The 14,769-nt window shown below is 37.2% G+C and overlaps 1 protein-coding gene across 2 annotated transcripts; it reads right to left on the minus strand.

Annotated features, from left to right (window-relative positions):
- Positions 1-920: 920 nt before the first annotated feature.
- On the minus strand, positions 921-14,644 carry LOC149717121 (uncharacterized). Of its 2 annotated transcripts, XM_089834527.1 has the most exons (17): positions 14,231-14,644; positions 7,005-7,216; positions 6,197-6,274; positions 5,996-6,090; positions 5,843-5,932; positions 5,647-5,782; positions 5,290-5,357; positions 5,153-5,228; positions 4,902-5,089; positions 4,701-4,845; positions 4,367-4,633; positions 3,690-3,767; positions 3,488-3,517; positions 2,520-2,597; positions 2,394-2,450; positions 1,767-1,934; positions 921-1,710 (listed from the first exon to the last, which is right to left on the minus strand). In XM_089834527.1, exons 1-17 carry the CDS (start codon positions 14,340-14,342, stop codon positions 1,402-1,404), a joined length of 2,187 nt encoding a protein of 728 aa, XP_089690653.1. In that variant the 5' UTR covers positions 14,343-14,644; the 3' UTR covers positions 921-1,401. The 2 variants fall into 2 exon arrangements, with proteins under 2 accessions (XP_089690653.1, XP_089690654.1); XM_089834528.1 differs by lacking the exon at positions 3,488-3,517.
- Between the last annotated feature and the right edge of the window lie 125 nt (positions 14,645-14,769).

Consider the following 14,769-nt stretch of genomic DNA (forward strand, 5'->3'; position numbering starts at 1 on the left):
TTTGGAGTTTAACTGCCTTTGTAGATGTCTTTACTTATACACTAGCCATATTCGCCGGAATGTCAAAGGGAAATTTGGTCGGAATAAGTTTGTATTATCAGTTTTCCAGTCCCTTTATAGATCTCTTTGTACAGAACATCCGTTGTACATTTACTAAAAACGCGAACTTCAATAAAATAGTTAAAAATTATTTTATTCCAACAATTTTCCCAAGGTATTACTATACTTTCATACCACGTGCGTCATTAAAATTGAACCGAAAATGATTTTCCTGTTAAGCTTAGAATTAATCCATTGGTTAGCGAATGTTCAATTGAAAACGACGTTTTTTAGTTAGGAATAAATCTTTTTACGTTTAAAATTGCCATCCTTGGCGGTAAAATTCAATATTTTAGAGAGGAAGTGACGGAAGAACCCCTGTATTTTATCGTGTAGTGTTTCCTCATTTCTTAAATTTAAGTGAACCTCGCTTCTCTTAAAGGGAGGGTGAAGTGATTCTTATCGATTCTTCTACTAATTATAGGACCATTCTGTATAGTTAAACATCCAGAAATATCTCAGAATGATTTTAAAATTCAATTAGGTTCAAATTTTATGGATAATTTGAAATAAGGACCTCCGTCCAATCGCATAACGTCCTGCCTTCCGGTTAACAAAATTTCCGTTGCACGCTCTACATCTTGCGCCACAATTAGCCTATCACATCGCGAGAAACTTTTACCAACGGAAATTTTGTTAACAGGAGGGCAGGGCGACGGGCGTTACGCGATTGGTCGGAAGTCCTTATTTCAAATTATTCATAAAATCTGAACCTAATTTGAATTTTAAAATCATTCGGAGATATTTCCTGGATATTTCATTATACAGAATGGTCTTATAATTAGTAGAAGAATCGATAAAAAAAAATCACTTGACTTTCCACTTCACCCTCCCTTTAACAAATAAGTAAAACACGTCCAATAGCACATATTCTTTTTACGAAACAGAATATTTTATAGCCTTTACTGAATTATTACATATCTAAACACGGTAACAATTAAAATAATTGTGTGGCAATAAAGGCTATATTATTTTAGATGACCACGATGACGGTTATGGCAAGAAATGAATCGACATAATAACATCACTTCTCATTATGATAAAAACTCCTTGTTTAATGTTATTTTGTTATAAGTAAATATCGCTCTGTTTCAAATATAAATACGTATAATTTGTTAAATCCTACAGTAGATCTAAAAGACCTTCAAAACTTTTTTTTTTTCACAGGTCCTTCTGATTTTTGATTCTTAAAGAATGTATTAAACATTTATAACAATGATTATGATAGAAAAACAAACATTAATTAAAATTAAAAACTAAGAGTTAAATGAAAATAAACGTGATTCTGCATGTTAAAATATATTAAATATTTGACTCCATATTTGGTGCTACCGTGAATTGTTTGCTTTTTCTACTAAACCTGGGAGGTAGGGGAGGTACAATGTCGTCAACCGGTGTGACAACGAATCTAGAACTGTTACTGGCCAATCGGCGTAATTTATTGCGCGAAGGCCATAAGCTATAAGGAGGGCTTGCCGCTGAAGCCAAAGACTTGCGCAACATCGGATTGACCGATCGTAAGGATGGTGCCGAACGACGTAACCGGACACCGGCTAAGTCAGGGTCTTCGAAAGCTTTGTTGGTGTTGGACGTTTGCGATGTATTTTCCTCCTGAAAAATGCGAGATATTGAAATATGTTCAGTAGTTCGTGCAATGTCCTACATACATCAACTTGGGCCATGTTTTCCATAAGCCTCGTATGTCTCCGTTTGTTAATAGCCTTCTGGATAGGGGATGTGGTGTATCCTGCAGGGCCACTCTCGATGTCCGAGACACGGCGATTCAGTGATATTCGATTCGTGTATGGACCCATGGTCAATCGTCTCGATAGAGTCTACGATAGTTTAAAATTAACATCGTAATTAACTCTTAAACTCCAGGGATATAACACTCAATGAAACCAGTGGGTAGTTCAGCGGTTCTTAAAACGGAGTGTCGTATTACAACGTGTGTCAATACAGCGGTTTTTCGTATGGGTGATTCTCACTGATAGCCAAACCAGCAATCAAACAAATTAAAAATTCATGACATGATGACCGCAAACCAACGCCTCTCTTATTTAAACGAAACCCAACGTGAACTGACTTAGACAAACCCAACATAACTTAACCTGTTTCCTTAAAGTTGCATTATTATCTTATCATATTCCCAGAACGCTATTTTTCATGAACGGCAACTAGTTAATGATATTTTGAGAATACCTCATTTAAGAGCACGCTGTTGTACCTACATTCCGTCTTACTACGAGAAGCACGAGACATCCCCTTGCAGTTACATTAATATTCAACTTTACCTGAGTGGTTGGAACGTAAGTCAGAATGCTCCTATAAACGTCATCGTCTTCTACATCCTGAAGAAGTTACTTAAATTAATCGACTTCCAAATTGACTTTCAGACAATTTCACTTCTAGTCACTTACGTTGATCATATCTTGTAGCGTTTGATACTGCGTGGCTTCATCGTGTAAAACGTCTTCGGCGTTGATTCCATTCAGATTCTGCGAAAGTTTGTTATGTAAATTGTGTATACAACGCAACGCGGTATTCAGTTCATTTCAAAACTTAAAAGTGGCCATTTCGCTTCATTAGATATACCAGGGATATTAGATGTATTAAGAGGGATGAGCAGCTCAAGCCTTTTCACGTACATTCTTACGCGCCCGCGGCGGCCGTTATTTTAATAAGAGTCTTGTTTTTGCGCTTCCAAGGACAAATTTTTCTCCTTCGTCCAGGAATAGGCCAGGGACTGTTATACCACAGCGTGGCCCCTGGAGTGTGACGAAATTTTTTGTTTTCATGCCTTCCACAAACTGAGTGTATTGTTGAACCATATATGAACCCGCGGCATGATATTTATTATTTGACCTTGAAAAGTGCCAAAAACTAAAACGTCCGATCGATCGAACCTTCTGCGCATGACACCCCGTTAACGTTTCCACATTTTCCTCTCCTTTCTCATCCCTCTTAAAATCTGGAATCCCTGGATGAAGCAGACTAAGTGTCTGCGGAGAGGCAAAGTGGCATATCTTGTTCTTCAATTCATATTGAATATAGCATGAAGAAATAGCTTAAGTTAAGGCGAGTAATACGTAATATAAAAGAAGAAAGTGCATTTCCAGAGAACAATTAAACCATTTTGCGTCTCGGGCATTGAAACGAACCATCACGAATATATTCATGTTAACGATGAACATCGTTCATGGACAACTTTAGTTGCTTATGCAATCGATGGATCATGTCTCGTATTTTACGATAATTAATTTAAAACCAGTCTAGAAGAGAGACCTTATAACTGTCTGTGGTTTAACTTGAATAAATTCATGAAATCATGCGAAAGAGACCCTTTAAAGCCAATCACCCATCATCATCACCACCACCACCACAATACCTGCAGAAGCTTGAAGTTATCCGTACAGGCCTGAGTGAATATAGATTGTTAGAAAAAGATTTCGGAAATTTGATACCCCGAAAACATGCTTTTGTTTTGTGCAAAAGGGTATTAGCTATTTCGATTCAAAATGCTAGTGCCGCCATTTAGTTAAAAAGAGGTAATTTAAGTAATGACTATAACAGAAACTAGGAGTAATTACCGCCCATTCGGATAGGAACTGTTGTCCCATTTCGGACGCTTCCTGGTGATTGATAGTTTTGTTGTAGTCCCTAGCGATCTGAAACAAAATATTTGAAGAAGATATATTAAACAAATGAATGCGACAAAAACACGCCCTAAGTCTCATTAACACAAATCCTCAGGATCATATTATACAACTGTGAAAAGAGGGGAAACGATTTCAGAGTATAAAGATAAAATATTGGGGCCTAAATGAACCATAGCTATAGAGTCTCTATTAACTGAAGTTTTTTATCAGTATTATCAGAAGGGGATAACAGAAAAAGGATGGCACGCTGTATCCTCTTAATACTTTAGTTTTGTGACATGATTCTTTGTTTACTCTCCTCCTCACCAAACTTCAGATGGGCATCGCACCATGGTGCGAATTCTATAACTGTTTAGGCACTAAATGCCCAGCAATCAACAATCAACCCACAAACCTCGCATTAACGTGGGACAAAACTCCACAAGCGCGCCTTGGCAAATAGTTCAGAGCTAATGAGGGAAATTTTTATCGCGAATGTGATTCGGTTTAGTAACCTTGCTCTAAATGTTCTGATGTTGGGAGAATCATGTTATTATTACCCCACTTTGTGATGAATTCACTCTAAGAGAAGTATTATATACTTCTGTTATTATATCTTAAGAAATTACCTTGATGTCCTGCTTCCAGAAGCGTTTCGTGGCGTTGACACTGGCGACTGGCGCTACCTCTTTGATCTTTAGGATTAGCATGGCGCTTATGATGATGCAACAAATGTTGACGACTGTTAAAAAGAAACTAACGATGCCAAGAACCGCGCATTCCTTGTCCATTCTATCCGGAAAGTACCACGCTTCGTAGCCAGCGTGCGGTTTGATAGCTTCCGGGTACGTGTAAGAGCTAATGTGCTTGATAACTGACAAACCCCAAAGCATGCCCTGTAAAAAAAAAAACATTTTAATTAGTTAGTTCTTCGGAAACCCATTATGGTCCGTGGCATCTTACAGCGTTGACAGTTGGTGGTAACAAGGAAGCGGATATAGCTACTCCAACTAGACATCCTGCATTGCCTCCCAGAATGGACAGGGCCACACCGGCACCCGACGGTAAGGCAATCAAGACACCGACCCATAAACTTCGAGATTGTCCCCTAATTGATGGTGTTATTAGTCAATACAGTCACCCTCAGGTGTGTAAATTTAATACCTAGCTGCCATTTCTGAGGTGGGAAAAGGCTGCGAACCCCACGTGTCGGCGAAGTTTCCACAAATGAAACCGATGATTAAACCCAAAGTGAGACAAAAACTCAAACCAAACAATTCCGATTTGACCCCCAACATGATAAGACTTCTATCTCGGATGGCGGCGCCGAATGTCCCCGCCATAATTGGACCCTAAATATATGAGTGGAGGTGTTAAAAGTATTATAATCAAACGCTGTCTTACAAGTTAATTACCATGATAGGAGATACCAGCATAGCTGCTACAATAGTCACGGAGCTGCTCTCCATCAAACCAAAAGCTGCTATCAAGCTTTGAAATTTATACAACTATCAAATTTAGTAATTCTATAGCTAACAATGTACTTGCTTACCTTGCAAGGGCAACAAACATAATGAAATCAAAGGTGAGCGTGGCGCCTCCTCGAACGCCTTCGACAACCTGAAAGACAATTTATTTTAGATAACGGTTAATTACAGTTGATTGCCTTAAGCCGTGTTTCCCAAACGAGACACCTTATTTAAAAACAGTGTAAAATTTTCTGAGAAAAATCCTAAATACGGTAATATATTACTAAGAAATGTGTATAACGTAGCCACTTTTTAAGTCGTTTAATTAAAATATAATAATAATAATAAAACTCAATCGGACTAAAGATGTGTGGCAACTTAAAAACTTTGGGAAACGCAGGCTTAAGCGTTGGCACTGAAACCGCGGGTGCATTTTTTACTTGAGCAACTGTCAGTCGAGCTGTGACGGATTTGAGGAACTGTTGTTGCATAGATTTGAATCCCTTCATAGACTTGGACTTATCTTTGCCCTCGCCTCCTTTTGATTTGACACTTTGACTTGTATTCATTTCTTCTCTGGTAAGACAGCAAACCATTCAGGTCAAGAAACAATACTATAGGTGTAATGATACTTACGTCGTTTCACCATCGGATTCGGAGAATTCATCTTCATCTTCTTCCTCAGTTAAGATGCTCTCTTGGTAGAAAACCGCGCAAGGTAGTACGCTGCAGACACAAAACATGAAGTAAAATACTCTCTCAGTGAAAGCTTTGTCTTTAATTACTTACGCGACAGTGGACTCTGAAACGAATCCGATGCCACGCCCGGCTAACATCTTCAAGATATGATCGCATTTTTCTCCAGATTCGCAAGGAAAGAAAACCTAAAAAGACCCTCGACAAGAAAATACTTAATAAGAAATTTTCGTCCAAGAACCATTTTGGAACAATGTTCACAGTTCCAAAATCTTAAAATTCTTGACACACTACCTGGTAGAATTTGTCATTTCTTTCGGAACACCAGACTGCATCAGTGATGCCGAGAAGCGTCAATAAATCTTTCATCATCTGCGGTATGAAAATTTGTCTTAACTAACATTATTGGCCTGAAATTGTGACACTGTCCTCAAACTACCATTCCTAAATTCTGCCTATACAGATTGTACCAAAAAGTGTGTTAAGACCAATGCACGGTGAGTTCTATGGGTGATTTTGAGTTCAAAATGTTAGCTTACATTTTGCCCTCAATCATTGCAAGATATGATTAGAGCGTTTTAGGGATGACCGCTTAAATTTAATTAGCATCGTCTTCCAGTTAATGAATTAAATAAAAGTGTCATCCGCAAAACACTGGCATTCATAACTTCTAAACGGAGGCCCAGACGGCTCAAAATCGCCCATGGAACCACCTGTACTTCGGTCTTACCACGTACCCTGTATAATAATTCCCCTTTAGTTTAATCTTATGTTTGGTATATAAGCATAAATGACAATAGACCTTTTCGATGTAAAAAAATGGGGTAGGCAACCCTCAATATCGGAACATACAAGGGGGTCGACACATTGCCCCCTCTGAACACTCATGACACAAAAAAACCACAGTGCATGCGCCAAAAAGTGAGATGGAAGGCAAAGTCTTTGCCTTTTAGTTACATCGAACTGGTCTATAGTGTATCATTTGTCTAAGTATCCAGTTGTCAGAGCTTGATATAATGAGAGGTTGTTCCTAAAGACAACGATGGCTATGGGTCATCTGGAGGACAGTGTCTCGCATTGATGAATTGGGTATAAAACGTACATCTTCAAGTGGTCCTCTTTTATCGACGAAGTAAGTGTCTTGGTGTTTATTTATTGATGTTTGGGAAGTGGCTTGAGATTGGGACTCTTTAACGGATGTTGCAGGAGCGAGGGCGGGAGTGACTGCCGCTTGTGGTTCCGGTGTTCGTATTGGCGCAGGCGACGGGACTGGCGTCGGTGCTTTCGGCGCTCCATTGGGCACCGTCAAACCTTCTGCATCAACACAATACAAAAAAATGTATTTATAAATAAAGCACGACCATGTTCTTTGTCATTCATTCAGTATATTTTTGGAACTCATTATCCATGTCACCTAAAACTAGGATGAGAGAAAAATTAGAGGGTGCCTCAGCCTTTGGTACTGGTATAAGGATATATTGATAATTTCCGAGGATATACGGCCGGATTTTAAAATACATTTTCTATTATATAGCTATTGTTTTTCTTTTTTTTTCTAGTATTTTAGAAGCGGTCAATGCCCCTCATAAACAATGTTAAAATAAATATAGTATCATTGTAAAAATGTAGAATATCAGGTTAATCAGGTGTGGTTACGTAATCACACCTAACATTGCGATGGTGTTTTGTGTGTGTGTGTGTGTGTGTGTGTGCTTGTATCCACGAAAAACAAGAGTGGATAGAAACTTATTAAGGCAAGACCCACAACCACCTTAGAAATCGTTATGTGAAAGAATTACAAAAGACCTTTATGTACTCCAACCGTTGGGCCATCTCGAATATTACCTTAGCGAGTTGGAAAACATGAATACTGTACTACATTAGCACATACGAAACTTACACGCCCTCCCCACCCCCAACCACACCTAGCCAATACGTAAATTTTTTTACGTGACTTGTTAGTGTTATTTAGAAGTACAGAAAGAAATAGAAATATAATCCGTCTATTTCGTTAAAGACAAGAATCTGGGATTTTCGATGTCCATCAAGAAGTGATATCTAGAAGCTATTTGTAGCTTTATCTCCAGTCCAAACGTAGGTCCGGAGTTAATGCCCGCCTCTAAATTACAACCAGCATCTCATTGGTTCTTGAAAACTCACGTCGGCGCGACGTAAATGACGAAAATTACGTATTTTTCGACTGAGGGTAGGCGAAATAGCCCGGCCTCCTTTTATGTCCCCCCTTATATTTTGAAAGGGGGACTGGGACTATGGCGTCAGAATACTTAGGCATCTTAAACTTCTCCCTAGTAAACTAGATATCGCTTCTTGATTTAGTTAAAGACAAGAATCTGGGATTTTCGATGTATATCTAATAAAATTTGAGTTTTGTCAGCTAAGTCAACATATAATCGCCGGAACAAGGGTTTTTCAATATTTTAGGTCGACCTTGAGATACCGGCACAAATAAATAGAATACGGTAGAAAGTAATTCAAACTTTAATAGTCGCTAAAAAGGAAATGTTTTTATGATAATGTCAATATTTTAATCCCGGAAGTCGCGTGCGAATCAAGAATTTCAAACAAATTGTATTTGGAAATTTGACTTTTGGATTTTGTTGGATGTGGGAAACCAGAAACTCTTGAATTAATAGCTTATCTGCGAATTCAAACAACTAAGTTACTATGTATACGAAAAATTATGTGGTAGGTGACGTCACTAAAAGCACTCTGGAATAAAGTTAATGGGCTTTTGGCGTAACAGGGAAAGTTTTAAAATTTAATGTTGTGGTCTTCGGTGGGATTTTCCAGTACTGATAATTCATGAAAGATTGTTTTGGAATTCAGCCCAGTAAAGGCTGGTTTTCACTGTTTAAAAACGTAGGAAAATCAGCGTGCCGCAGCGTTTTTTCAGAGATAACTTGCCGCAAGTTTTAGCGTTTTCTAGGCGGCAAGCACGGAATTGGTTTTTAATTTCTAAGTGCGTGACGTCATAGGCGTTTTAATTTGGCCAGTTAGCAAGATGTTCTTTCGACGCCATTTTTTAATTGAAGGAGTTTGGGTTGTCGAGTTAAATTTTTAAAAATGTATAATCTCGGAGAATTTGCTGAAGAAATTCGGCTTAATAAAAATGAACGGTTTTACAAAGACATAAGTCTAAGAAAATAGAGAGGTTGCTATTGGCGAGAACTGTAAGCTTTGTCTACACAAGCTCTCGCTCTTTCATTTTACAAGTTTCAATGAAAACTGATTACGCCTTTTTTCGAGGAATTATCCGCAAAATTGTGAGAGATTTACAGGTTCCGTGAAATTTGGTCGATGAAAACTAGTCTTAAGATAGCATTAAAAACCACAAGTCTTCGGAAAAGTCCTAAACATAAAGCTGATTATCATTAATTTAACTATCTTAAAGACTATATATTATTGTGGCTTATTTAACTCTGTATATACCTTTTAAAAAGGGATAGTAGCATATAAATCGATCTTTGGCAACATCCTGAAGAAAACGACAGAGTTACGATTCTAATTTTTGGCTTTAGCTTGGACTAGTAATTTATTACAATAGTCGCGAGCTACAGATCTTTACCATCATATGGGAACACAGTATTGACATCATGAGCGAGTCAAATAGTCTGTTTTCGAATAAAAAACTAACTTGAAATAGCCTATTTTTCACATTTTCAAGTATTTAAAAATAGCTAAGCTACTCAACAAACCAAGTTTTAAAACCTTCCTCTAGAGGTACTGATATCAACCATGTAGTTTAGTCAAATTCGGTAACGAAATGTAACTGTGCATAAAAACACTACTAAGCAAACAACATTCTCAAATGTTTAAAACATTCTGCAAACATTTTAGATTTTCTATGTAATAACCAAGCAGATTTATTTTTATTGGTATTCTCATTTTAAACTGCCAAGATCTGACATAGATAATTCCATAAATTCTAGAAGAAAAGCAACACCACAGGGTCGGGGGTACCTTCTTGGGTTACTTCTTTCGTGCCAAGAAGCACTGCTAGAGGCAGCGCGAGTCGGCTAGTCCACCTCGTGTAGTGAACTAGGGCTCCGTCTGGCGGTTCAATAAATCTTAGCGCGAGCGAAATAGCCTAAGAGGTCGGCGTCACTCGGCCTAACGCCGGTGTGTTGGTTTCTTTTCAAGTAATTTATGGATAGGTAATTTATGGATAGTCGAAACTAAAGGCTAACCCTTTAACAGTTACGGTTTAATCACTCTAATAAGACAAAACATCGGTTAACACGCGTGTCGCGCTAATTGCGCATTCAAAGTCGCGCGCATCATGTCACGGTTAATCAAAGCATCATTGACATTTGGGAAAGGGGGGAAATATTAGCATAGGAAATCGCCGATTATTCGCGACTCGCAGACGAAATATTTTCAAAAAAAGTGATTTATCGCTGAGCCAGCGTGAGTAGGGACGAATTGACAACAAAATACCGGGAACTAATAAGCGTCCAAAGCCTCCAATCATGGCTTCCTACGAAACTCACTTTAAATATCAATAGATTCTATATATGACGCCAATGGAATTTTAAAATACGCGTGACGTAATCAGATCAGGGACTATAATATTGACATTTAGAAAAAAAAACCAAAAGAACAAGGACAGTCAGATTTCAATATTGTGGACTACAATGTAGGGATACAGTATACTTAATTCGGTATAGAAGAAAATATTAGGCCTATATCTGTCACTTTTAAAAGCCAAGATAGTAGCTTGGTTCAGATGTTGATATACAGGGTGTTGCAAAAATGGCTATATGACAGAAGTACAGTGAGTTCTATAGTTCATTTCCTTTTTTTAGTTTTAGTATAAGGTATCGTCCGAGCTTGAAAACTGTGGCCATGACGGCAAAATGTCATGGGATATTTTCGACTCTAAGTCGCCCTTAGAACATGCTGTACTTCGAACATACCACAATTTTTGGTACACTCTGCATATGGAAAACAACAACAGCGGTACTTTGTTCTAGCTAATGTAGCTAAGTCACTACACTTTCCAATAGTCCTTCAATTTCTTAAGCATTGTTTGTTTACAAGGGGAAAGAACTGGGTAATTTTCGACGCCGACGGTCAGTATCTTTCCTATATTGACTCCTCCCAAAGACTCCCATGTAGATGTTTGTTTTGACGGTTGCGCTGATTTGCCACAAAGCATGTTCAATTGCCGTCAATACAACCTCACGAGCATAGAAACATTTGCTTAAATTTTAAATTCCAGATTTTACACGTACCGAAATACATGTTCATTCTTCTACTAAAACTTCTCGTACTCAAACTCCTACTAAAACACATGTGATTATAAAACTTTCCTCTTTATTAAATGACTTGTAGTCAGGGTTCAAATTAAAAAAAAAACCAGCCCAAAAAACCCACTGATTTTATTAGGTTTTACCCACCGTAAAAAAAACCACATAATAAAACACATTACTAAAAACCCTCCAACTTTGACTAATTTAAATTTTTAAATTATTCGTTTTTTAAAGATAGTTTAAGTTATTAATTGTTTCAATTTCAAAAGCATTATTTAATAATATTTATTATTTTTATGAAACGTCTATTATGCAACTGAGAATTATAAAAACCCAACACAACTGGGGTTTTTAAATAAAACCCGGTTTTTAACCCTGCTTGTAATAAAGAAAATTGGTTTAATCTTTAACCATAGAATGAAAAATCTAAAAATATGGTAATTAATCCAAAGTGAGTTAACTTTCGATTAATTACCAACCAATTCATTTTGGCTAAACAAAACTTTGTTACTTCAAACCAATTTTATGATTCCTTGCCAATTAAGAACCAAGGAGCATGATATACTCGGTTTCACACGTCCAACGTTCATCCTTAAACAAATGTCGGCTCCTATGGCACCCCAAACATGGTGGTCAATCTTCTACACACCAATTTTACTTTGTCAAAAGCAAGAACCAATCAGATCATGCCCTCGAGAGTGGAGCAGCTAAAACTTGCTTTAAGGTGACCATTATGTAATTATGGGTCTCAACCTTCGCTCTTTTGTAAAGACAACAGAAGTGAGAGTACGAGCTCTCTTTATTTTGAAAATAATTAAATGCCTTAACCAATTCATAATTTTAAACTAAACCATTCTTGATCTTCTTGATGAAATACAGTTGAGTAATCTCACATCAAAGATGTTCTAACACCCATTAAACTCTTCAATCATGTACAAATTAAATTATAACCTATATACGTCAATAAACATAAAAAACAATTGTCAAAGTAATTCGCCCGGACTCATTTCGTATACCCCTTGTTTTTTGATAAATAATTTAACGGTATTATTTACGCCGTGCCAGAGTATACTTTAAAGAAAAAGTTCAGGTAACATAACATTATACCTTAAAAGAACGGACGTTTCCTAATATAAAAGGAAAAATATAAAATGAAAATAAATGATCTCTTATTACAAATTAATTAGCATTTAATTAGTCTTAAAACTGAGGACTACTGTGCGACCCGCCATTGCTTTAATGGCGTCTGCTAAACCGAACCTCTTACACCTTACCTTTCTCAGCCTGTGAGAATTCAACCAATCCCATAGGGGTAAGAGGTTTGCGCTAGCAGACGCCACTAAACTAATGGCTGCGCAGTAGTCCTCATTTTTAAGACTAATTAAATGCTAATTATTTTAGAATAAGAGATAATTTTTTTTTAATATTTTACTTTCATATTTAGAAAAAGTCCGTTATTTTAAGGTATAATGTTATGTTACCTGACCTGACCTAGTTTTCCTTTAAACACCTTAGGGTAATATTCTATTGAAATAAAGGTTTCGCAGTGCCATTGGATATCGTTTTAGTTGTTTACTGAAAACGCGTCAAAACAACTGTGTTCGAGTTTCCCATGATTATGACAGTAAAAAGTAGGGTAAATAAAAACCGTACTTGTCAACCTACTAGGCAAAGGCCATGCATGATTCGGTACAAGGCAAGCGCAAATATTCGTTTACGAATGATAACTATTGATCTTGGCCTATCAGCATGTTTTCGTAAAACAAACATTATCCCAAAACAAATCGTTCCCATAGCAATATTGCAAAGAAATACACAAAACTGTCACACTATAGTAATTCATTTACTCGAGCTGCCACGTTTTTTCACAGAATTTACGGCTAATCCTTTACATCTTTTTCTCAGTTTTGTTTATTATAGTTTTTTGCAAACCAACCTTGGGAGTTTGTGACTCAGGGTAACGCAAGGCCTGGATAATCTAAAAATAAAACTGCAGCCAACGCCTGAGTTCAGCTGATCGTCCAAAGTATATCTTAACTCTTACAATTGTATTAATATCGATCCAAAACAGCGTACTTCCTTCGTTAGCTACTATAGTTCCGGTGTCTTTATGACAATGGAAGTCGAATGACAGTGGATTTAACAACGTTAAAACTATTAAAGTTTAATATATAGAATAATGCGTATACAGGGTGTTTCTGATAAGTCTGCCATAAATTAATGGGTGAAACTGAGTGGAAAGTGTCATCAAAGAACATGGGGTCTACATTTAGTTACGGAGATACAGGCTCCTGTTGGCCCCTAAAACTGGGAGCTAATTGCACATTTGGGGCAAGACACCAGCCTTAAATAGTATTTAACCTATGAACGTTATTGAACCTTTAATTAGCAGAAGTGTACTGTTAAAGAGGGAAAAGCTTGCATAGGCTGGTAAAGAAAAATTAATTCAATGTTTGGGAGCCCATATGTCCGTTTCTAAGCGTTGGAGACCCCATGCCCTTTGACATTTTACACTCAGCTTGACCCCAAGAACAAACCGTTTAATCTATTACAGACTTATCAGAAACAAGTTGTACTTAAGAGAAGCGATTTTGTTTCCTAAATTGGGCTCCTAATTGTGTGTAAAGGACAGTCTTCAAATAATTGGTACGATACTGCTTTGCATTGCGTATTGCATTCATAAAGGGGTATGTGCAGCTGAGAGAGAGTACTGGGGGTGTAAAAACAGGTCAACAAGGCAACCATCAACAATGAAGTTCATTGAATTTTCTGAACTCTGGTATTTTAAGCTTCGGTTCCGCTAACTTTTACTCGAGGGGAGTGTTATTTACTTTATGTAATGCTTTAATTTTAAATGGATTAAAGTGCCGCGGCTCTTGAATTACAACAATAACCCTTAACTAACTAAACTATAATTAAAAACAACCGGATATATACTACGCGCAACCCTAAGTTTTCAAATTTAAGTTATTTAATCGACAATTTAATTGCCACTGAATTTTACATTTAATACTCATTAAAAATTACAAATTAAAATAAATCCAAATACACTTACCACTTTTCTTAATGGACAAAGATTCCTTACTCGGTGATGAAGATACGGAGTTCAATTTCAACTCGTATTCTTTACGAGGAATCGATATCACGAACCACATTCCATTTGGCATTTTGAATGTTTAAAAAGAAATTACTAACTTAAAAATAAAAATTAAAAACTGATTCAGCTTTTGATAAACTATTTAAGCATGTTTCGCGGTTTGACTGTTTGAGAACGGCGCGCGTTGAAAACTGTTTCTGCGGTTTATTTGAGCACTTCGCTTGACTTAGCTGATTTTAATTTCACTTCAGTGTTAGAACTCAAGGATTTTTAAGGGTACGAACACCCGAAACCGGTACATAAAGGCGTCTATCACGAAGTTGGGTTGATTCGTTATGAGTTTCGCTTTAGGTTACCGTAACGATTCATTTTTCCCAAACTCACTCCTACAGCGCTTGTTGAAAATAGAGAATTGCGTGCACCGGAGTAGCGAGAGATTGCAGCGCCACCACTAAACTAGCCTTGAATGAGAGGTACATTAAAAGTAAGGCCGACTA

Source organism: Phalangium opilio, unplaced genomic scaffold, assembly GCF_054372755.1.
Source record: "Phalangium opilio isolate 3A_F unplaced genomic scaffold, DU_Popi_V2 ptg000003l_1, whole genome shotgun sequence".
NCBI lineage: Eukaryota > Metazoa > Arthropoda > Arachnida > Opiliones > Phalangiidae > Phalangium > Phalangium opilio.